General features: G+C 42.2%; 1 protein-coding gene across 6 annotated transcripts in view; it reads left to right on the top strand.

Annotated features, from left to right (window-relative positions):
• The first annotated feature begins 10,238 nt into the window (after nucleotides 1-10,238).
• RAVER2 (ribonucleoprotein, PTB binding 2) overlaps nucleotides 10,239-24,332 on the top strand; it is a 41,222-nt gene continuing 27,128 nt past the window's right edge. For all 6 annotated transcript variants that reach the window (XM_064454895.1, XM_064454894.1, XM_064454898.1 and 3 more), the window contains exons 1-2: nucleotides 10,239-10,513; nucleotides 22,020-22,086. In XM_064454895.1, coding sequence (XP_064310965.1) covers nucleotides 10,340-10,513; nucleotides 22,020-22,086 — 241 coding nt within the window. In that variant the 5' untranslated portion in view covers nucleotides 10,239-10,339. The remainder of the gene's footprint in view (nucleotides 10,514-22,019; nucleotides 22,087-24,332) is intronic.

Raw genomic sequence — 24,332 nt, 5'->3', positions numbered from 1 at the left:
AATAACGAAAAGCACACCTTTGGCTTGATCTGCACTTGCCTGCCCGCTCTGGTGCTGATGTTAGTTTAAAGCAGATATGGCTAAGGAGCACATCTGTAGTGAGATTATTTCATCCAGCTCTAATTAAACTGCAGTGTTAAACAGGTTGTATGTATACATTTATTAACCCACACTGACATGTTTTTTATAGGAGAAATAATTTTTGTTAAAAGTGTATCAGAAAGTAACATGAATAAGCACATACATTGTGAAATGCAATAATATTAATTACTTCACTACTGTTTCAGTGGAGACTTTTTTTGTTGCTCTTCACATTACAGGCTGGACAGAAACTGTTCGTGGTGTTCTCTGTTGCAGCCCTGCCAGAAATACAGCAAAGTGTTGCAGAACGCTTCTCCTTCAACAGCTATCAAAAGTCGCAGCAATCAAACCCCCTTGCTTTTACCTTTAAAAGCTTTTGTAGAGCTGTACCTCACGGCAGTTTCATCACTTTTGTTCTAGGAAATACAAAACTGTTCTTGATTCATGGGGTCTGGACAACCTTGCTTATACTTGAAGTGATGAGAAGAGACAAAGCTCTTGCTATTAAAAAATAATTATGGGAAAAACGCAGATCTAGAGGTGTGCTGAAACGCAACTTCAAATGCTGACAGCTGTCCCAGCAGCAATAAATGTAATGCCGGTAAACACTCTACTGTTCATTTAAAACAAAACCTGATAATGATGTGATCAAGGTTTCTAAGAAGCTGCATGATTGCTCTTCCCTTTTTACGGCCTGCATTGCTGCTGTGGCCTTCCCTCCCCATTATTATTTTACTGTGTTGACTGAGGAGCAAGATCATAAAGCGAGCAGTTAGCTGCCTGACTTCAACTCATACCCTGCATCCTCCTTACCTATAACTGGTAGACTTTATGGCCATTAATTTTCCATTTGTTTCATTTTTGAAACTTAGTTGTATTGATTTCCTGTAGGTTTTCTTTCATTTTTCCAGAAAAAAGTTCTTTTGAAATGAAAATGAGTGTTGCCTTTGGTCTGTGTTCAGCAACATTAAATTGACTCAATGCTTTCAGTCGTTGAACACTGTGAAGTGTACTCATTTTGCCCGTATGTACCATCCAAGTAACCCCCGCTGGCCTGCCCAGAGATAGAAGCTGTTTACATATTCAGCATATATTGCTTGAAAATGAATTGAGATTATTTTTTTAATTTGTTTATGCTATTGTCTTGATTAAAAAAAAAGTTATTTGGAAAGAAGAATGTATTACAATTTGCCCGTGAACATTTTATAAAGCCACTTAAGCCATGAAATACTACTTTTTATCCTTGCCCTTGGCAATGAGAGAGAAAACAGATGAGAATTTGTGAGATGTAGACACGTGCAGCAGTAGTTGTGACTATAACTGGTCAAAATGGGATCTGTAGCTTTCAAAGGCTTTATTCTGTAAAGGGACCCAGAAATGGTGGTGAGGACAGAAAGCGTATTTGTCAGAGTACAAATTACGGTAGTAAGCTGGCAGCAAATACAGAAAAGGGGGGCAAAATAGGATGCAGAAGTCCTAGACCAAGTTAAGAGTGCAGTTAATCCAAAAGGCTGTATGTAAGTGCAAAGATTCATTTGCAGGGTTCATAGCTCTTAGCTACCCGTTTCATTTGTTTTTAAAAGAGAATCCCAGCTATGGCTGGGATTTCAAAGGAGCCTGCACTAGGTTTTCAGTGATGTTTGGAATATTAATTCCTACAGCAGGTAATTTGGTAACTGTTGGGTTGTTTTGCTGTGCGATCCCCCCCCCCCCTTTGCCATGGACCCTAACTATGAAAAAGTAATATAAGTGCCATAGAGTATTTCATATTACTTGCAGCACTTCTGCGTGATGAGAGGTAATTATTTTCTCTACTTTATGTGCTCTGAACTGAGTCACGGAAGGACCTTGGCCCAGAAGGGTTTGCGTTTCTGAAGCCAAGGCTACAGTGGAATTTAGACACTCAAGTCCAAGAGTGAAGTCCTCCAACCCCTGCCTTGTTAGTCAAGTGCCAAACATAACTGGTACGCTTGCCAGTGCATGCGCAGAAACACTGCCAGTTTTATCTCTGTAGAAAAGCCTGATGCCTCCCTGCCCCTGCATTGTTTGTATCGCCTGCTTCGGATTGTGCTTTTTGAGGTTGGGGTATGCAGATCCTCTGCCTGGGAACCAAAGGGAGCCTGAACCGGCAGGAATTCAGAGCAAACGTAAGCCTGTGTGTGAACAGGAATTTGCAAAGTGAGTTACTGACTGCATGGCAGCCTGCACTAGAACATGCACTTACTGGTTGCCTGCACCATTCCAGGCAAAGGCTTAATCACAACTACCTCTCTTCTGCAAACCAGTTAGCAATAGCAATGGCCTGAGCAGAAGAGAAGCATTAATTTGATGGCAGAGGTGGAACATTTATTAGATCTGGAAGTTTCACCTTCAGCTCACAGATGAATCATAGTGGCCTCGTCTAAATTCTGTGGAAAAAATTTACTGTTGTTATCCCTGGGCTGTTTTCATTCGTGGTAGTGGTAGATGGTACTGCGCTTAGAAGCTGGGAGCCAGCAGTAACAATTATGTTTTGTTCTATTTTATTCTACATTTTTATAGCTGATGCAGGCAAAAACACAAGCTGCTTGGAGCACTGCTTGAACAAGTGCTCTTCACTGTAACTGCCACTAATGGAACAAAAATAGCGCTAGCAAGGAAAGGGAGAAGACTGGCCAAAAAGCATAGTGCAGGAACCCTCCTACCCCACCCTCCACCTGGCAACGAAAGGTGAGGGTCAAGTACAACGGCTGCTCCATGGATAGAGAGAACAACCTTAGCCTTGGAGACTGTCAAGTCAGCACATTTTACAAACAGTGTGTCTGCATGAAAAATGCGCTGAAAGTGGTGGTGCCATGCCACGCCACGCCAAAGTTCTTACAAAACTGGCAGTCTCTCCTCTTTACACCTAGGCACTGTCACACCAGTTGAACGATGGGCCAGCCTTGGATTAGATTGCCAAATATTTCCAGTTTGGCCAACGCTGTGGATTTTTCTGATTTTAAAAGTCTTCCACTGCACCTAGAGGCAGTGAAATCAGACAGACACTCTGAGAACTGCAGGAAACTGGGAACTTGGTGAAATGTTTTAGTATACTTGTTTCCAGTTTCCCAACTTTCTGACGCTTCAACAATTAATTGGCGCCCAATATCAATTCTCTTGGCACAATGTATGCGAATCACAAGCAATTGGGAGATCAAAGCTTGAGTAATTAAACTACATGATCTAATTCCTGCAGAATAATAATGACCTCTTTAAGTGTGTTTATTTCCATTGCAGCTTAGCTGAGGAAATCTCTACAAACAAGTCAAAATGTGTTACTTCTGTAACCTCAGCCAGAGAACCTGGGTAACAGGGAGCGGATGGTTCTGAAAACAGCATGAACGTGTAGAAGTCAGACACTTCAGTAATTGTGTTTATAGAAAAAAGTCATGTTGCATGACAGTTTCTATGGAAACCTTTTTATAACTGAATGGCAGAACATTTTAGTGTCTCATAAATTTTTTAAGAACGCATTGGGAAAGTTTAGCTTGCATTACATCCTTTATGCCAGTTTCCCATATTTAGCAAGTTACAGCCTTTTTAAGGACAAAATATTGTGGGGGTGTTTCAAATTCCGACCTCTGCTGGCAGGGATAAATCACTGACTGGTTTATCATATCAAAACAAATTGTTGGTTAAGATGCCTGTTCACTTCCAGTACATACGAGTTATTCAGTTAATCACGTGAATGATTTATAATTGGCCAGATCTGTAGGTGTTGTAAATGAGACAGTAATGGAGATGCTAATTTACCCTAGTGAACACTTATTATGATTATGATTTTACTAGTTTTTTATGTGAATGATTTCACAATTTCCTGTGAACTATCAATATCATTTTAGAGTTCCTAGAAAATAGGCCCTTATAGAGAATCTGAGAAAAAATGATTTGAAACTACAATTTGCAGCACATTAACAGGTTAGCCAATAAAAATACTCTGTGTAGGAATGTGGGGTTGTATGAGATTTGGCTAGAAATCCAAGGAACATTTGGGGTTTTTTTGTTTTTTGTTTTGTTTCTTTTAATACTAAAATTGCCAAAATGTACTTTCTGCCAAGAAGTTATTACTAAACTTGAAGTTTACTCTGAAGGAGAACAACTAAAGCCTATGCAAGGAAGAACGGTGATTTAAAGCAGGGAGGGCATTGGTTTAGGAGAAGGGATTGCTGAGGTTCCCCTGTGAATATACTGGCCTTTAGGACCAGGACTGTACTTAGAACAGAACAAAAGAAAATAAGATCAAACAACTCATTTATTATTGAAGAAGCTGGTCTTGTTTTGTGGTGGTTTGTCTTGAGATTTACTCTTTTTTTGCTGTCTTTAAATATAACCTTCGTATGGATTTGCTAATGCTATGCATTAGGCAACAAAGGTTACAAATTCTACTGCAAAGACCACGATTCCCAAAATAGACCATTACATTACGTTTCAGTGCAATGATTTCCTCAGAGTAGTTACTCACTTTATAAGTTATAGCTCTTACTTCTTTTATCTTTTTACGGTTTACTTGCAGACCACTGCGTTACAGAATGGAAACTGAGAAGTTGCTAACCAGTGTGTTACTTCGATAATCCATCATTCCTAACACACTTAAGAGCAGTGTTACACCAAGTTTAATAGCTATCAGGTTCCACTTAAAAAGAAAATGTTCCGCTGTGGGCAAAGTCACTTGAAGTGTTTTTCCATACAGTGTCTGAATGGAAGAGCATTTCAGGAGTAAAGAACCATCCCATTTTTGGTCATACACAGCAGTACCTGGCATATTCCAGTGAATGTGAGCTATGTATGGTACACATAAGGCTCCCGCCAAGGGGTGTGAGCAAAGCGAAAATAACTGTTTATTGGCAATGCAACTCTGAATGAAGCGTGTGGCTGCTGTGGTCTGTGAAGCAGCCTGTTGCCCATCTGGCATATCTTTGAGAAGATGGGCACTGCTGGGATGTGATTTGATGGACCTGAAGTCTGATCGTATATTACTGCAATTCCTCAGTGCTTCGAGAATGAAACATTAATCAAAATATCGCTGGTATTAAAATGAGCTTAGCAGTTAGTTGGGCGCACTTAGCATGTCACAGTACCTCTCTCAACAAAACTGCAGTCTAGACAGGCTGAGTTATGCTAATGGTTAATTAGTGAATTGTAACCCTGCAGAACAAGCAAAGACTGAGACTATGTGGTAGCTGCAGAGAGGGGTTTTGAAGTTTTTGCTTCATCAGGATACTGAAGGCATCAGTCGCTCAGTGTACTATTCTGGGCAGGTAATTTGATATGAAATCCCGTTTGTTTCTTAATCATTGAATCATAGAATCATTAAGGGTCGGAAAAGACCTCTAGGATCATCAAGTCCCACCATCAGCCCAACAATACCATGTCTCCTAAACCATGATCCCCACTGTTACTGCAGTACAAAATGTTACCTAAGAATGACAGATTTATTTTTAAATTTGTTAGAAAAATGATGACAGGAACGTCTTTTGGCACCTCTGGTATATTCTGGAGGCAATATGCAATTGTGAGATGAGTGACTGGGCATCTAGATGATCATCGCTAAACTAATTACTGGTGTTGACAACTGAATCTACATCTTTTGGTTTCAAATTTTCAGTTTCCTAATGAAACAAAGGAGGCAGCTAGTGCTTGAAATAGTGGGCGTAATATAGACTAAAGAGAATGGTATTGTTTGTACTTTGTTCACATGAAGTGGTGCAAGCAATCAGGGATTTTTACGGAACCTTCAAATTTGCAGCAACTGATGGATTCCATGCCCTCATTGCAGGAAAGACATCAATCACATGGCTTCAACTTTTAGAAAATTGTTTAGATTTCTCTTTCATCTAAGAGCTTACAGATACATTCTGAGTATCTCATATACCTGGGAACCTCTGATGGGTCTTTGAGATCCAGCACATGCTCTCAGTCTTGGCTTTTATTTTATCTGCACAGATGTGAACTTGTTTATACTTTTGAACATGGACAATTATGCCTGAGTGCATCTTTAATTCAGAAAGAATGTTTGTGACACAATTCCATTTTAACACTCTAATCCCATAAAAACAACAAAAAATATATACGGCTTCTATTACTTCAAAGCTGCAGAAGCATGGGTAAATTAGTCTTCAACTTAGAAGAGCTACAAAGCAAGTGCTGTGGATGGGTACATTACTCTTAATTAACAAGGAATATAGTGAACTAAATTAAATTATGGCAAAGTGGCTTATCTGTATAATAGCATCGAGTCAGCAGTGTAACCAAAGTTACACTTACAGATCACTATGCTTTTCTGCTATTGTTTGAATAGTGCTTTTTGCTTTTGCAGCAATTTTGAAACATAATGAAAGTGCATTAGACAACTGAAGACTGTTTAGAGTGCAAAGCATAAATGTGTAGGGCTTTGTTTTGAAAGCAACATAAAGTGAGTAACAGTACACTCACACAAACATATGCATACAATATCTGCATATAGAAGGATGGGCTGTAATCAACAAGATCAAATTCTTTAAGGAAAATACATACATGCATTGGCTCACCGTCCTCTTTCTCTCCTGGGTACAGCTGGGTGGAGACTGTTACCACTTGCATTTCATCCTGAGTGGCACCATCTCAGCATCGTCCCAAAGACGTTTCCCGCTCCTGCAGTTGCAGCAGCAGAGAGGCTTGTGAGAGGGTTCCCTAACCCGGATCAGTTCTTGTGCCATGGGTTAGCAAGGACTGTTTAAGCTTACACAATTTTCCCTGTTACGAAGTAGTTACCAGTTAGTTACAAAGAACACAGCTGAGAGCAGTGATGGCTGACCTGAAGGAGTGCTGGCCAAAACCAGCAGAGAGGACAGTAACCTGCGCGACCAGCCCAGTGTTTGGGTACTTCTGGCAGAAACTGTACGGTAAAATGGGAGAATTCCTGAAGGCAGAAGATTAACTTGTCAAATGAGAGAACTGCATATCTAATGCATTGATATGTTTGTGGAGGTTCAAAGGAGGCTGGAGTGTTGGCTCGCCCAACCTCCACATACTACTAATGTGCCCACCAACGCTCTCTGGGGGTTCCAAAGGACTCTGGTGTTTTACTTTATCGATGCTTAATTTTTATTGATCTTTTATTTAAAATTGTATTTTAATTCTCCATGTACCTGCTCAAGGGTGTACTGGAGTTCCAAACAGGGATGACATTTGGGTTCGAGAGGGAATATTTCCTCAGGTCAGATTGGTTACTGGTGCCGATGCCTGTTTGGCTGATTTTGATTGTCATATGAGGTGATGTGTGGCCTACCTCCCCCTTCATTTTCATGCAGCACCTCTACGGACAGTGGCAAGCTCTTTGATCTTTCCTGCTTTCTTCCTGCAGCACTCTGTACTTGGCTTTTACTGTAAGCAATTCCTTAATCTACCTGTGCAATGTCAACTACCTGTATATAGAACGAAGTGCGACCATTGAGGGCGGGGAAGATGAATACTTTTACCCACAAAATACAGTCTTCTAAAGATGTGTCTCTAAGCAAGAAAAATGCTTACATTTCTCTTTAACTATTTACAACTAACACTGCAGTAGTTTTGTTGCCATTAATATCAAACTATTCATTTCTGAACTATTTATTTTAGTGATGCACTTTAACTTTTAGTGACTTTCATTTGGAAACACCTGCAGAAAATTAAAAAAAAAGAAGACAGGCAGTTTTTGAAAAGATAATTGCTATAGGTAGGATTACTTATGAGTAGCATACAAGTGAACCAGAGTGTCCACCTTCAAACTGGGAAAATTAATAGTATAATTCCTTACTCTGCTTTCACCACTTCGTTAGCTTCACTAAACTGTATGATGTTTGAGCAGATCCATAATTTCCACTGTAAGAGCTTAATCTGGTAACTATTTCTGAGGAGATAGTTATATGTTTCAGTATTCCTAGCAATCTTTTTCATAGCCCCAGAATAATTTACACCACACAATCTATGACATGGTTCACATAAGTATTCAGTATCCCTACTTCAGTTTCATACCTTGACCTGAAAATCAGTTTGTAAAGAGTCACTAGCAGACTTTTCACTCATAAATTTTTTATCTTTTCCAAGGATAATTTTATAGGGAGCATGATTAATACTTTGTAAATCCTTAGGACTTAAGAAGCCTGTACCTCACAGCTTTTGCTGGAAAATGTATTTCATAGTTTTAAAACACAAATCTTCACCTGAAATTTGAAAAAATAGCAGGTATATTCTTATATTTCAGTTACATTTCTCAAAGAATGGTGACCTATGAAAATCTTGTTTTTCTATGAATATGAAATTTTCTTTAGATCAGATCTCACACTAATAATTTGTTATAATGGTTTTTCCTGTTTCTTGGTTTACATATGAAGGCTAATCTAATATTGTTCAGGACAGGCTGAATTTGGCAGTTCTCAAATTCTCCTGTGACAAACACATGAACTATTTACAAATGTCCTTCACACTTATGATTTTGAAAAATTTATTAAACAGAATGCCAAAATTGAAGGAGGAACAACATTACCTGTTCAAAAAAAATAGGGAAAATGAAGCACTTGAACAGAAGTTTGTCAGCCCTGACAAATTTTTTTATAATACACCAAAAAGTCCAAAAAGTCCTTTGATTATTGTTTGCTCAGTAGTTTTAAAATCAATTTTAGAAGTAAGGTCCAAGATTCTTTGTAGTCTTAACTTGCTAGCTTTGGTTTGGACTAAAGCAATTTCTAAAAACACTATTGTTATTTGGTGTTTTATTTTTTTCCATGTAACTGATAATCATGTCTCTAAATTGGCACTTTAAACCTAGTCAAGAATTATCATTCAGAATTAGATTTTCTTGGTAAGAATTTAGTCACATATACCCAATTTAACTCAAACTGTGTTTCCATTTTCTTTTTTAAGACTACTATTTTTCAGGTTTGGATTCTTTTTTTGCCTGTTCTTTGTGGTTGGCCTCATATCTGGAAATGGATACAAATATTTAAATTACTTTTCATTCATTTATAGCAATGATGATAACATTATCAGCTAAATTTACTGTGTTGTAAATGACATTGCAAGTAACTATGCTAAGGAGAACTGGACTTTGCAAGAGAACAACCTATTTTATTTTTTAAAGTAAGTGCTGACTATCAGAGTGAACATTTTTACAGACAGAGGCTTTATAGAAGGGAAACTTTCCTCTATAGTGACTCCCAGAAATACCTTCCTTCTACCAGGATGTTGTCCTCCTTCTCTTCGTGCGACAGTCGCAAGCCCTGTGCCTGCCCATCCACCATTACGTGGTGCTTTGCCATGACAGGGTGACTCTTGCTGCAGGCGCAGCACCCAGGCATTGGTTTACCCATTTGGATGCTTTGTAATTTGTCTGGAGTATTTCTGATGAAGACTAAAATTAGAACAAGATCATCTTGGGCCATTGTGCCTGTTAACCTCTGATGGAGCATTTGGGTTCACTTGAGATCTGCTTTATTTTGTTGTTGTTCTGCATTTCAGTCTCTCTGCATGGGCTCATACCTAAGGAAGGTATCGACGCTGGGACTTTGGGGAATGATACCCCCAGGGTGTGGCGAGCCACACTGTGCCTCAGACAGAGAGCCTGTGTCCAGGCCTTGGCCTCCTTGAGGCACCTCCATCACGATGGCTCTTGGGGTGCTTTCCCTCGTAGCAGAGCCCCAAACTCCCCTCCAGAGTGCTCAGATCCTTCCCTCAAATCTGACTCGAGATATGTTACTGTGGGGATGAAGTTCACCCTCCGAACCCCGTTTCTCCCCATACACCCCAAAGAGGTTTGCAGGCGGAGGCCGTTTCGGGTGCTGCCGAGCTCCGCTCGAGTCTTCTCTGCTCCCTACCGCGACCTTCTCTCCTCGCAGGGGATTCGCGCCCCTTTCACCGCCTTTGTGCGTCACGGGGCCGGGGTCGGGGCGCCTCTTTCGGGGCCGGCGGCGAGGCCGAGGCCGAGCCTGCTGCTCCCTCACGAGCCTCCTCGGCGGGGGCTCCGAGGGGCTCCGCAGACTTCAGCCTCCCCCGCAAGGGACAGGGAGAGGGCGTCAGGCGCGGCCAGCGGGGCGGGCCGGGGCCGGGAGCGCGGCGGGGACTGGCGTGGCTCCCCGCGCCCCGCCGGCGGGCTGTCCCGGGCCGTGCCTTTCCTTGCCTCGCCACGCCACGCCACGCCACGCCGTGCCCCGCGGCTCTCCCGCCGCCCTCCCGCCCACCCAGCGCCGCGGCTCCCCCCGCGCCGCCCCGCTCGCTCTGCAAGATGGCGGCAGCAACCGAGCGCGCCGCGGAGCTGCCCGCGGAGCCGCCGCGGGGGGCTCGGCCGCCACCGCTGGGCCCCGAGGAGGTGGCGAGGCGCCTGGCGAGTACCCGCCGGGAGCTGAGCAACAGGCGCAAGATCCTGCTGAGGAACCTGCCGGCAGAGAGCAGCAGCCAGGTACGGCCGCCGCCTCCCCTCAGCCGGCCGGCGGCGTGGCGCGCTCCTCCCGGCGCCTCAGGCGAGCCGTGCCTGGGGGCGGCGGACCCGTCCCGGGGCGGGGGAGCGCTCAGAGCCGGGCCCGGTGCTGCGGGGGAGCCGCTCCCCAGGGCTGGCGCGAGGGAGGCGCGGGGCTGCCCGGCGGCCCGCGTTTGCCCTCGTCCCTGGGGGAATTCGGGGTGGGCTGCAGTTTCCCTTCCTCACCCCCCGGGTCCGCTCGGGCTTCTCCTCCCGACGCCTGCTTTGGCAGACGGCTTTGTTACCGCCGGTGGCCGCGGTGCCTGCGGAGAGCGGCTGCGGCTCGTCCTCCCCGCGGCGGGGGGCGACGCCGGGCCGGCAGGGCAGGGCTCGGCTCGGCGCCGCCGCGGGCGCCCACCTGCCCGCCGGTGGGAGCCGGGGTTGGGCCCCGGGGTTGGGCCCCGGGGTTGGGCCCCGGGGCGTGAGGGAGCAGCCCCCGGGCCGGGGCAGAGCCGGAGGGGCAGCGCGTTTCCCTGCAGTCCGGCAGCAAGGTGTGCAAGTCAGCGAGGGCAACGAGTGCGCTCGTAGCACTTGCGTGACCGCTCCGGGAGGGACCGGTGGCCGGTGCGTGGCCCGTTAACCGTCCTCAGGAGGTGGCATCTATGTACTCGCTGCGCCCACGCAAGTAGGGCAACTTCAGGGTCCTGCAACACGTCTAGTTCCTGTGTAAGGGTAAAGCTAATAAGCTTCAAGCTTGGCTTTCTTCTGAGGTGAGCAGCACATAGTCAGTGAATGTGTTTTTCCGTAATGTCTTGGCAGTTTAGGAGGTTTCTGCTCAAATTACTGCAGTTTGGAGGAGAAAGTCGGTGAACTCTTAAACCTAACGTGTGTGAGTCAGATTTTGAGGTGATTTAGTTGCACAGTCACCAGATCTTTACCAGCTCCAAATATTCAACTTGATGCACAAGTATTAAAAAAATGTAGTTACAGCTCTTGTTCCAAACCACTCCTTGTGTCTCTTTCCCTCTCTTTCTAAAGTACAGGCAATTTTACTACCTGCGGGTAACTGCAGCACATGAAGGCTATTATATTCGCCACAACTCCAGTAGAAAGGGACCATTCATTTTAGAGACAATCTTTCAGCAATCAGTGTAATTTGATCCAGAGTACAGAGCTTGCTTGCCACTGTACTTGATGTTTTGTTCTCACGTATATGGTGCCTTTCCATCTGTTTGCCCATCCTGTAATGTGATTGTAGGTAGCGAAGAGTTTTAGAAATGACAGTTTTGCTGTGATCATGCATGATGATTTACACACTGAGCCGAGCCTCTATTTGTAGCAACCTAAGGACCTAATCAATAGCAAACTCACAGCTTGGAAAATGCTGCTAATCTCCATCGTCTTTTCAAGAAGCCATCATGCATGACTGTGTTGACAGAGAGGTCTTGCTGGCGTATCACAAGATGCTTTCTGCAGATAGCCAGAAGAGGATCACTTCCTGCAACACTCGAACAGTTGTATTACTTGCTCCTGTACTTAATGAATTCACATGTGGACTGGTTATAAAAGCACATGTCACCTATATGAAAGCCTGATGGCTTTCATATTTGGTTTGGTTTGGTATTGCTTTGTTAGACAAAGAATGCTGCAGGGAGATATTAGTGTGAAGGTCCAATTTGGCAGCCACACAGTATTTTGGAAGTTTGCCATTTTGTTTTGAATACTTAAAAGTAGCACTTAGATGCCTTTTTTTCCATATATAAGGTTCTAATGTTCACCTGTTACGAAGCTAGAAGAGTAACACCATGTACAGATCCTGAAATACAGTTTCAAAAGATGTAATTTTAATTTTTAACATCATTGAGCTATTGGTGTTGGCATGTAAAGGCAGAATAGTCTTGCTATAGAGAGTTTTTGTCCTGGAACAGTTTTGGAAAGAAGTATGTTTGTGGTCAGGCATGTTAAGTATATCTGTGTATTTGGCTGTCATGTGTTTCCAAAAATTACCATCAAACCTAACATTTCTTGTTTCAAATCAACACTCTTGGTAAACACTGTGTGGAGGTGTGTTGTCTGCTGTTTTCTTGAAATAATTGGTTAGCCAAGTAAAACCAGATTGCTAAACTGGCTGGTTTATTCACCATCAAGAAAGAGATGGACATTGTTAAAATGCAGCAAAGTCTTCTGGAATAGGTTTTAATAAATGTAATTATTCATCTCTAATCACTGGGCTGTTGGGTTTCCTATTGTTCTTTGTCATTACGTGAAGAGTGAGCCCAAGATTTACTGAAATACTTTTCAAGTGAGAAACGGCTCTTCTGCTGATACAGGCTGGTGGAGATGTTCAGTTTTGTCAGAAGGTTCATAATTTTCAAAATGAAACCAAAAGTGCAATTTTTTCAAAGTGAAATTACGTAACAAACATTTTCCTCTGCCAGTTGTAGCTACACATTAACTTATTGTATTTGTAATCTAATATTATTTTTGCTAAACTGAATTAAAAAAAAAATTACTCTTAAGGCCACAGAAGAAAAGTACCTTAGTCATGAAGTTTCTGAAACAGAATCAGAGTACTATAGGTTTGTAGTCTTAGAAACCAAAGAGAGAGATCTTTGTCAGAAGCGTTGAGCACTTCAGGTGCTGGGTGGCTATTGTTAAGGGGCAAAGATGGCCCACATTTGAATCTTGGCACGTGGGATTTCTCTCTACATGCGTTTCATGGAATCATAGAATCGTTAAGGTTGGAAAAGACACTTAAGATCATCAAGTCCAACCGTCAACCCAACATTACCATGTCTCCTAAACCATGCCCTGAAGTGCCACATCTACACGTTTTCTGAACACCTCCAGGGGTGGTGACTCCACCACCTCTCTGGGCAGCCTGTGCCAATGCCTGACCACTCTTTCAGTAGAGAAGTTTTTCCTAATATCCAATCTAAACCTCCCCTGATGCGGCTCAAAGCCGTTTCCTCTCGTCCTATCACTAATAACTTGGGAGAAGAGACCAACACCCACCTCACTACAGCCTCCTTTCAGGAGAGCGGTAAGGTCTCTCCTCTCTAGGCTAAACACCCCCAGCTCCCTCAGCCGCTCTTCATCAGACTTGTTCTCCAGACCCTTCACCAGCTTTCTTGGACACGCTCCAGCACCTCGATGTCCTTCTTGTACTGAGGGGCCCAAAACTGAACACAGTATTTGAGGTGTGGCCTCACCAGTGCCGAGTACAGGGGCACGATTGCTTCCCTACTCCTGCTGGCCACACTATTCCTGATACAAGCCAGGATGCTATTGGCCTTCTTGGCCACCTGGGCACACTGCTGGCTCGTGTTCCTAAGAAAATCCAGCGCCTGTTTTCAGGAGGAAGGACACCCTGAACAAAGCACTTTGTGGTCTGTCACACCAAGTAAGTCAGCATTCCCTTGTGAGCTTTTTTTCATTGAGTGTCAGTATGAAACAAATCCAAAGGGGGAAACAAATTAAGTCAAAATTATGTCAAGAAGATTCTTTCTGCGTTGGGTTTTATTGCTCAATCTGCAAATATGTACTTGCAAGATTAGTATTTCTTCAAGCAATTCTGTCACTACAGCCATGGAGAAGGATATTTTTGTGACAGATATGTGGTAAACATTTTTATTGGCACCTTTACTGTTCTTGAAGGCAAAGTCTCCATTTACTGTTTAGTTAGCAAATCAATCAATTTTGTAATGACCTGTTGCACTGGAGTCTTCCAGACTTGCCAGTTGGTTCCCCGTATTCATCCTCGTCTGATTCCTCCACCACAGTACCTGAACTGTGCACATTATCAAACATGTGGTGTGATAATGGCCTAAAACTGGATGTACACTGTTGCTGTGACCTCTCTAAATCTTGAGGTGAAGCACTATTGATACCTGTGCAGCTGTGTTTTTGTTACTTTTTAGATCACTGAACCTATAAAATTAGATTGAAATGCACTTGTTACTGCTCTGTTTCATCTTAGCTGGATCAGTGTTGTGAGTAAAACAGCTTACCAGATCAACTGCTGTCTTAACTAATGTCATGTTTTCCCTCCCTCAGACCAATGTTTTTCTGTCATTGTAGTTATATTCAAACTATATAAAAAATCCGTTCAGTATTTTGTTCTACTTAGGGGGCATTCCTTCTCCTCTCAACCTGATCTTCTTGCTCCAAAGCTCTGGGAGAGGTGTGATCTGGTAACACACCATGCACTGAGAATATGGTACCCCAAGGTATTATTCTCAGTGTACTTCAGATTTTTAGATAATGCTGCAGCAGTGTCTACTGTCCTAGAAAGAGAATTCAGTACCAAGTGTGGACCAGACTGCATGGAAGGTCGCAGCTGGCCTTCCTGTTTCTCCGTGGAGCTTTCCTGCTTGCATCAAGAATGTTGCACTGCATACCAGCTTTTGTGTGCAGGACGCACTCTCCAGAGCAATGATCCTCTCTCCTCCTGCAGCCTTTGCAGAACACACTCCTCTAACTTGCAAGATTGAGGAACTGTCATCTGCTTTTACCAGAGTAATCATTTTATGGCTTCATTAGGGTGAAGGGCCGTAGGCAGGATCCAAGGAATCCTAGCAGGGCAGTGATATGTGGTGTTTTACAGTAAGACAGGCAAGATTGTCCCATTGGTGTTGGACATCTTTTTGAAAGATGTCCGATAGTGGGTCTGTTCTTGTTAGCGTTAATGTCCTCTGATGCAATGTTGTGGTAAGACTGATATCTGTATAAGAACCTTTGCAAAGAGGCTTAAAGGTAAGCTTGGTTGTAGTTGTTAATTTTATTCTGGTCAGTCCTTGGCAATCAGTTAGCAATCTCTTGGTTGGATGCCTCTTGTAGTTGCCTTGTTGTGCGTGCATCTCCCTGAACTGTCATCCCTGATGAATTAACTAATCCATTTCAATAGCAAGGAACACAATCGTATATGATGTTGAAAGTGCAGCATTCAAAGGCATGCACTGCAAATTGAAGGTGCTTGGAACTATCATAAAACTGCTGTGCGTGCTTTGGGAGGCAGGAGGACTGCTCTGGGCAGAGGGAGGGAAGGAAGTGATAACTTCTTTTCTCCTTTAGTGATAAAGAGATGCCAAGAACTTCAGGATGACCAGAGTGTAAGCGAAGTTGTACCTTACTAAATGGGAAGTTTTATTTTGCTGGGGTATTGTGTGGCAAGTCCGCTTCTTTTTGTTTTGTTTTTGTAATTACCCCAATGGATTAGAAGAATTGTTTTTGATTTCCCCAAAGTAATTGTTTTTTCACAGTTAGTGGTTCCTTATTTATGTCTGATTAACTTCCATAGGAGCAGTAGCTCGTAACTGTGATGTAATCAGCAGTCTGGTTCCCTGGCATACCAGTTTGGATCCCATGGAGTTGCTGTTAGGAAGTTATCTTTCTTGCTAATCATTACTGAGATTTGTAGCAAAATCTCCAGTCTTTGCTGGTAAACTTAGCAGACCAACAATAGCTGTTCACTTTTTGATTCCCCTCATTGCAGCTAAGGAGCCAGTGCTGTGGAAGATACAATTGCTTTCAACCAGCTTTTTCCTGTGTTTGATTATATTTAAATGCTGCCATATTGCATTCACATTTCTGCTCTTCTCCTTTAACATCTCAGGCTAGAAAATAAATCTTACAGAGGGGGTGTTCTAATTTAATGTAGGACATGAAGTAAAGTAGGGCTGATTAATTATTTTAATACCCTGTAGTTCTTCTTTGGCATGACAGAATCTAAAGAAGGATGAAACATTTAGGTGTTGAGAAACTGGTGCAGTCCATCTGGGATAGGGATTTATTTTGTGTTTTGGGACCTGATGTACCCCCACAGGTTTTTTTCACTGGTGTCTGTTCCTGATCAAAAGACAAATCTCTAGTTAGCATGATGCCGTTTCTGGTGGAGTTGGGTTTTCTTCCCCCCCCCCCCCTTCTTTCTGGATTAGCTACAATTTTTCCTTGTTCCTTTTTGATCAAAAGCTTTTAATGAACTGTGATGATTTGAGGAAGTACTCTCTCCCAATCTGTTGTACGCCAGACATTTAAGTAGAAGGGGCCTTTGTGTTTTAGTTAGTCCTCTGTCACACTGGCTGAACGTGAAAGGCATACTTGCGGGATAGTGAGTAGCTCTCATGCCTTAGGATGTACATGCTTTTTGATTTTTCTTTATTGCTTTTATTTTGCTTTCTGCTCTTGCTCTGTCATGTTACCTCTTCTATGCCTTCTTCATCTTTCATTTAGCTTGCATACCGCCCAGTACTCCCAGGATGATGAAATTAATTTCCAGTTCCATAGTGTTCCTCTTACTAACACACTAATATGTCTCTGAAAGATCAGAGAAATATGTTTTTCATTCCATGTCCATCGTAACATTATTGAGAAACTGTTGTTGTTCTGTCCTAATGTTTTCTTTTATTTACTGAAGGTTTTTGGAGGGTATGATCTTACAAAAGTGAGAGTCAGTTCTCAAACAAAAAAGTTTGCCCCAAAGGCAGTTTATGGCTTAGAATTACAGGTTTGCTTTTATTTCAAGTTTCATAGTTTGTGACTGTGGAAGTGAAGAAGGGATGTGCTGAGCAAAAGCTTTAGGGCACACCTCAGTGCTCACTGTTCCTGGATGCCTAAGCAGGTGGACATCTGCGACGCATCTTAGACTTGATCCCACAGCCATTGCTCACCTAAGAACTTTCTTTAATGCAGCATTGAAAAAAACTTGAAAATTTGTCAAGAGAGTATACTATACAGTATGGTGAGCCCAATCAGCAAGGGAGGATTTATTTGGGAGTAAATTCCCAGTTGGTGAAAATTTGAGGACCTCCTACTTCTGTGGTCATTAGTGGACAGGTGTTTAAAATTGGACTTTGCATAAGCCCTTGAGCTTTTTCATTTAACCCTCTTGTTAGGGCTGTGGACCCCACCCCCACTTCTTACTCTCCAGCAGAGTTTCTGGGATTTTCCCTCAGTAACAGATTATTATTTTAAACCATGTTGATAATCTCTCACTTACTACCCTTTTCTACCCTTTTTTTATTTTTGGCAGACCTTCTTTTTTTTGTGTATATGTAGTGAAATCCATGTGTCATGCCATGGACTCAAAGATTTTAATGGTCCAAAATTTGAATTAAATGAACATCCCATTGTACTGTTTGTAAATGTAAAGCTTTTTCCTGAGAAGTCCTCCTCTTTCCTGCTGTGCCTGCACAAATTTCCACAAAGTCTTTTTTTAGTTATGATATGATTTAAACCTTCTTGGTTAGCCAAATATGTTATTTAGTTCTACTACTTAAAACATAATTGATTCCCATTTCAAGAATATGCATGTGAAGTTTAGGCCTTCAGCTACTTACTGAGAGCCAAGTTATAGGCCAGGCTTGTACAGTCTTTATATTGGAAACACCACTAAGGCTTACTGTAGAAATCTGGCCAGGTACCATTATAATTGTTAAATATTTTTTTGATGCCAGAATAACATAGTTCAGTGTTATATCTAGAAAAAGAAAAAGACTTGGTTTTAGGGTGCTGTAAGCTTTAAATATATGGTATATTGTTCCAGGTGATGACTATTTCTTCCATATTTATTTTCTGGTACTATGAGATTCTGGGTATGAAAAGCTGATTTTATCAGAAATAATACATTGAGCTTTACTAATTTGATAAATAGGGCAAATGTGCCTGTTAATGACTCCCTTTCTTGTTTATGTTTAAAAAAATGCAGGCAATAAAACATAAAGACAGATCCTTTCTAAGAAAGGCATTCTTTCCCTTTGAGAAATGCAAATTTCAAGTTGATAGTATGTGGTAAAAACAGTTGACAGTTTTTCTATCCAAGACAAGACAGGACAGGCCAAGAAGTGAAGTATTTCAAGACCACATTTCTACTACTTTAAAAATGTGTTATTTACTACTATATTCAGCCTGTGTTTACTAGTGTTTTCTCTTAATGTATTTGATATATTTGATTTTGCTTTTTCTGCTAATTTTGAAGAATTAATTGATTATTTTCTAGTTAGGATTTATTTTTTACTGATGATAAGATGAACTAGCTTTCAAAGTCTGCTTTTAAGAACTTCAAAGGTTGAAGGGGCTGTATGGTAGCTAAGCATTATTGGTTATATTTCTGTTCCGAGATGTTTAGTTAAAGTTGCTGGCATGGCTGATGTGTTTATGCAACTGCTGTTACTCTGAGGAAGCTCTCTCCTCTGTTTTCTCTTCTCCTCTCTGTTTCTGCGGTATGCATCATCCTTGCTTTGACCGAGGCATACATCCCCTGGGAGCTGCCTGGCAGGGACTTTGCTCAAGTACAGACACACCTCGATGCCCAAGAGTTGGTGCCGAGTTTTACATCTGGCTCAGGAGCCAACTACGAGTCAATCCTAGGAGTGCAATAATTAAGGACCAAGATATGCACCACTATAAACAGTGTTTCTGTTGGAAAATTCATGGGATACGTGACTGCTGTATGTCTGCTAGATAGCTTTATAATGGCTTACAATTTTTGTTGTCAAAAGATTATAATCTAGCCTGATGTTCAGTTCGTGACACTCGGGGCAGCTAGACCTTTCTGCATGCTAGTGGATGTTGCCATTTTGTTTAGCCTTAATGTGATGCTATTAAATGATGATTATTGTGGTAATTGTAAGACTTTTTTTTTTTTTTTGACTATTAGATTAGTTTGTTTATAAAAGAGGAAAAAATCATTTAGCAGTTTCGTAAACGTTATGTAGAAAAAATACTAATCAGAGGCCAGGCTTGATCAACAGATGGTTTGTTAGTGGATATTGTGAGTGTGGGCAAAGTGGTGGCAGCTGGGGATGGAAGCCACTGCTTGCATGTGGTACCACCACTGGGTTTATTACTACTACTTTGCTAAACCTCGTGTGATAAATGGTGAGCGTGTGCATTGCATTTCTGGTGTGGCTGCCCAGCAGAAGGCAATGCTGTGGTAAGGCTAACTCAGGGAGGAGAAACGGTTTTCCTGGTAAGGGGTTGACAGCTTCTCCATGGGGGTGCGCAGTGGTGGTGGTAGGCCCTGATGTGGGGAGAGGGCTGGCGTAGGGGGTGCGGCGGCTGGACTCCTGGGTGCATGGGCTGGCAGGCCACCAGGAGGTCAGGAGCAGGGAACGAACTGCAGCTGTTTGTTTCTGCTGTGCTCAGGGAAACAGCCCTCTGCTTACATTCCTTGCAAGTTAATAGGGTCACACCAGAGAATATACCTGACTTGGATGACCTGTTTCTCCTCCTGGAGTAAGCACTCCTTCCTGGCCCAAGTACCAGGTAACTGCTTACACCAAAGCGACCAACTATGTTCTCTGCCGTTAGCGCGTGGTGATTTGGTGGTGCACAGCTGAACCTGGTTAGGAACAGTGGGTAAATTGTTCTTGTTGCTTTTCCTGACATTTCTGCTCTGAGCTGTTGGGAACAGAAACTGTTAACGTTAAAATGGTGATAGTGTTCATTCTTTTCTAACAGACCTAAGTGTTGAAAGATATTAAAGGTAAAGTTTAGAGAAGTGCCGGAGTTCAAAAGCCGGCTTAGTACTTATGTAAATATCTGTGTATGTTACACTAAGATCCTTCATAATATTTTCAGATCTCTCTAATTTGAAGGAGTATACATTTGCTTAAGAGTCAGCGTGGTGTGTTTTATTTTTTGTATATTGTCACAAATGGTCTTTATTTGAAAAATGCTTTCACTGAAATACTACACAAACCCAGTTCCACAGGTAAAGGTCTCAGCCCTGCCACGGGGGCTGGGGGAACACAAGAAAAAACACATTTCCTGGAAGAGCCCATTGCACAAACTTGGCAGTGCTTGCAACAACCTGAGGAAATCAGTGTTAAAATCTTTACAAAATTTACTTTGCTTAAGTTAGGTTTTAATTTTAAAGCTTCCTTATGTTCTCATCATTTTTTACATAAGACCTCATGATTACCCCATGAAGGTATGTTTACTAGAGGCTATTTTCCCTCCCGATTAAAGTTTCAGTTACCAGGAAATCATGGAATCATCTGATTCACAAACAACTTTCAAAAGAGTGTTCAGAGCTGTTTGAAATAATATTTCCTGCTACTTAATCATCATATAAAATCAGTATTTCTCTTGTAAGGTAGTGTATCAAATAGAAAAAGGGGGACATATTTACCCTTTTTAAGTGGGACAGAAATAACATCTTTAGAGTCTTCAGTGCCACAATACAGGTGAGCTGTACGAAACTGTACAGAAAGTATTTTCTCAGCTTCTCATGACTGAGAATGAACTACTCTCTAATTCTCATTAGAGAGATGTCCACAGTCAGCTTGCCTGCCTGACTTGAATCTGAATTGTGGCTGGCGTATTTTGCTTTTCAGAAACCACCTTCTTATCACATCTGATTAGAGAATGGCTGGTAGCTTGAGAAATGCTGCCATATTTTATTAATGTGGTATTTGACAGCTGTTAACTAGTGAAACTAGAGATTGGTGCTCACTTGACTAAAAGGTACACACCTGATACCAGTCATAGAGAACCCAATTGAATTAGCAAACTGGCAAGTAGGCTGGGCTACTGGAAATTGTCTGCAATTAAACTTTCTTACAAAGTTTTTTATTTTGCTTACTCAGATGATCTTTTGCTATTGTGTATGGGATTTATCCAGCTAAAAGAATATATATATCTAGGTTACTACTCATGGTTTCTTCTTGGGGATGATTAATATTCACCTCTGCATTCTCACCACTGAACTGATAATCGTTCGTGTTGTTTTGGGGGCATGTGCATACACCTTGCTTGCTCTTGTTGGGGAATACCTGCAGCAAGCTGGTACACACCTCTTAAACTTGCTATACCCACCCCTCCCACACCTCTGCTCTCTCCCCATTAATGAGCAGGAGCAAATAATGCTCTTGGGATTGATTTTTCATTGAGCATCTGTGCAATAACTGATAGAGGATACTTTCCAGGGGGTAGTCTGGGAACAATTATCTGCTGGTTGAAAGAATATTCATTATTAAAAGAGTGAAAAATCTGTTACAGTGAACTTGAGCAGTTGTAGGAAACTAAAGCACCTGTTGCATTTTAGCACAGTGTTGCCTGCCCTCAGTAAAGTGCATGATGTGATGTTGCCAGTGTTTCTTGTCCATGTGGTATTTTAACTATGCTAGCTGTACTTTGGAGAAATTGTGGAGGTTTTGCTATTTAATGAACTGTTATTCATCTTTATCAAAAGACAGTCAGCAGGACACCCTGTTGTGCTTATGTGACTTTATATAATGAAAAGTAAATTAATAAAATTCAGTAAGCCAGTTTTTTTATGTGAGGTAAAACCGTTGCTGCAGTAGTATCACCAGCTCTTTTAAAAACAAATATTTGGTAGCGTGTCTATGGTGAAATTTTCTGTTGGGAAAGTTTTTTGGGTTTTTTTTGGTCTTTGTTGTTTTTTTTTTTCTGTTTGTTTGGGTTTTTTTTAAATGAAGATGGATTTATACACTTATTTGGTTTGGTGAATTATTTATCTGATGTTACTTATGCTTTTCTCTTTCAGGAAATCCATGACTTATTTAAAGATTATGAAATCAAGTATTGTTATGTGGACAGAAATAAAAGAACAGGTAAGAATTAAAAATCTTCCAGTGTCACATATTTCAATTCTGTGACGAAACTAGTGAGGAACATCATCTGCTATGTATGAAGTCATCAACTTCTCTGCCATCACATACCTTGATTGTCCCTCAGCGCCTTTTTTGGCTTCAGTTTGTCACCTTCTACTGAAGCCAGTGGAGAGTTGGAAACTTCCCTGATGTCAGCCAGAAGCAGATTGGTAGACAGGTAGATATGGTATCTCTCAGCTGTACTGTTTTAGTGTCTCTTTGGGACGAAGCTAACCTCAACTGCCTGATTTCCTTTGAAAAGCTAGTCCTGAGGCTATGTGCCTATGACATGATCAGAGGAAAACATACCTAGCTCCAGACGCATTTGTGTTGTCAGAAGCAATTTAATAAAGGAATACTTCAGTCTTTGAAGGAAATATTGTCCTGAATTAAATCCTGAATAATTCAGGTCTGATCCTTTGTTTACAAATTAATTCTCTAAATAAGGTATTCATGGATTTCTAGCACCTGTGAGATGTAGAAATGGATAAATATTCCCCTACGCATTACTCTCCTTCCAAACTGCCATAGGTCCCACAGCCTGGGCTATCTCCTTAGGCAACCTTGGTTTCCAAGACAAAATCTTAATGCGGTAGCTGTGATAGACTTCTGTCAGGATTTTGTAAGGTTACACCTGTCTCTGGATGAGCAAAAAATTAGTGCTTTAACGTTCCCTTATCTTGCAAATTTGACTTCTGAATGTGGAATAAGACCAGTTTGTGTGTGAGGTACTGTAGTCTCCTATCTAGCAACAGACTGAACATCTGTGTTCAGTGTGAAGGGAAAAATTTGAAAATACCTGGAAAGAGCAAGAGAAGGATGAATTCTTCATTTAATCCAGAAGCTCTCATAGTTTTTACTGTCTTGTGTATTTGCATTGATTTTAGTGTATACATATGTGTGTCTTTGTGTATATGTAGATATATATAGTACTTTGCCTCTTCATGTGAATTTTTCTATGTTTTACTGCATGCCTCTGCAAATTTTCATGCTGAAATACACTGTAGGTGGTTTATTTTTTATTGGCTTCTTATTTGGATAGATTAAATTAGTTTATCTCTGGATTCATGAAGGCTGAAAAACTGTGTTCAGAGGCACTGTCACAGAATCTTAACGTGTTATTATACAACAAAGTTCTCCAGCCTCTCAGGTCTTCCTACTCATGTTCTTTCTATACCAGATTATATGTGGTGCTAGTAGTTTTGGTATGTGGCTTCCTCTGACCGTGATGGGGTACAGATACAATGGGCATTGAGATGCTCCCTTCTCCATGGATACAGATATGTTTGACTTGCTTGGGGAACCTGGATGAGGTACAGATACCATGAGTGGTACGGCTGCTCTGCCAGTGGCTGTGGGCACCTTCTGGCTGCCTCTGTGATGGTGATGTGATGCAAATATGGAGGGTGTTGTGGAGCTCCCGTTGTCCATGGCTGCATCTTCCTTCCAGCTGCTTGTCGGACCATGACATAGTAAAAGAGGTGGTGAGTGTTGTGGCGCTCCCATTGTCGCAGGCTGTGGGCATCTTTGAACTGCCTGTTTGACCTGGAGGGGGTACATATAGGGTGGGTGTTGCGGGTGCCTTTTGCTCACGTCCATGAGCACCTTCTGGCTGTGTGTGGGATGACGATGATGAGGTACAGATGCGGTGATTGTTTCGGAGATCCCTTGTCCATGGCTGTGTGTTCCTTCTACCTGCTTCTGGGGCCATGATGTGATATAGAGGCAGCGGATGTTGCAGTGGTCCCCGAGTCAGCTTCTGTGGGTGTCTTAGAGCTGCCTGTGGAGCCTTGAAGGGGTAGAGATAGTGTCAGTGATGCAGGTCGCCTTTTGCCCACATCAGCGGGCACATTCTGCCTGCTTATGGAGTACAGATAGGGTGGGTATTAGGGAGATCCCTTTGTCCTTGACTGCGTATTCCTTCCAGCTGCTTCTGGGACCCTGACATGGTAGAATGACGGTGGGTTTTTTTTTCGGTGGTCCTGTTGTCCACTGCTGAGGGTGTCTATGAACTGCCTGCTTGACCTGGATGGGGTACAGATAGGATGGGTGTTGAGGGTGCCTTTTGCTCATGTCCATGAGCACCTTCTGGCTGCCTACAGGGTGATGATGGGGTAGAGATACGGTGGGTGTTTGGGAGATCCCTTTGTGCACAGCTGCATTTTCCTTCCAGGTGCTTGTGGGACCATGACATGGTACAATGATGG

This window comes from Phalacrocorax carbo, chromosome 6 (genome assembly GCF_963921805.1).
Source record: "Phalacrocorax carbo chromosome 6, bPhaCar2.1, whole genome shotgun sequence".
In the NCBI taxonomy this organism is placed as follows: domain Eukaryota; kingdom Metazoa; phylum Chordata; class Aves; order Suliformes; family Phalacrocoracidae; genus Phalacrocorax; species Phalacrocorax carbo.
This window is presented reverse-complemented; position numbering and strand designations above follow the sequence as displayed.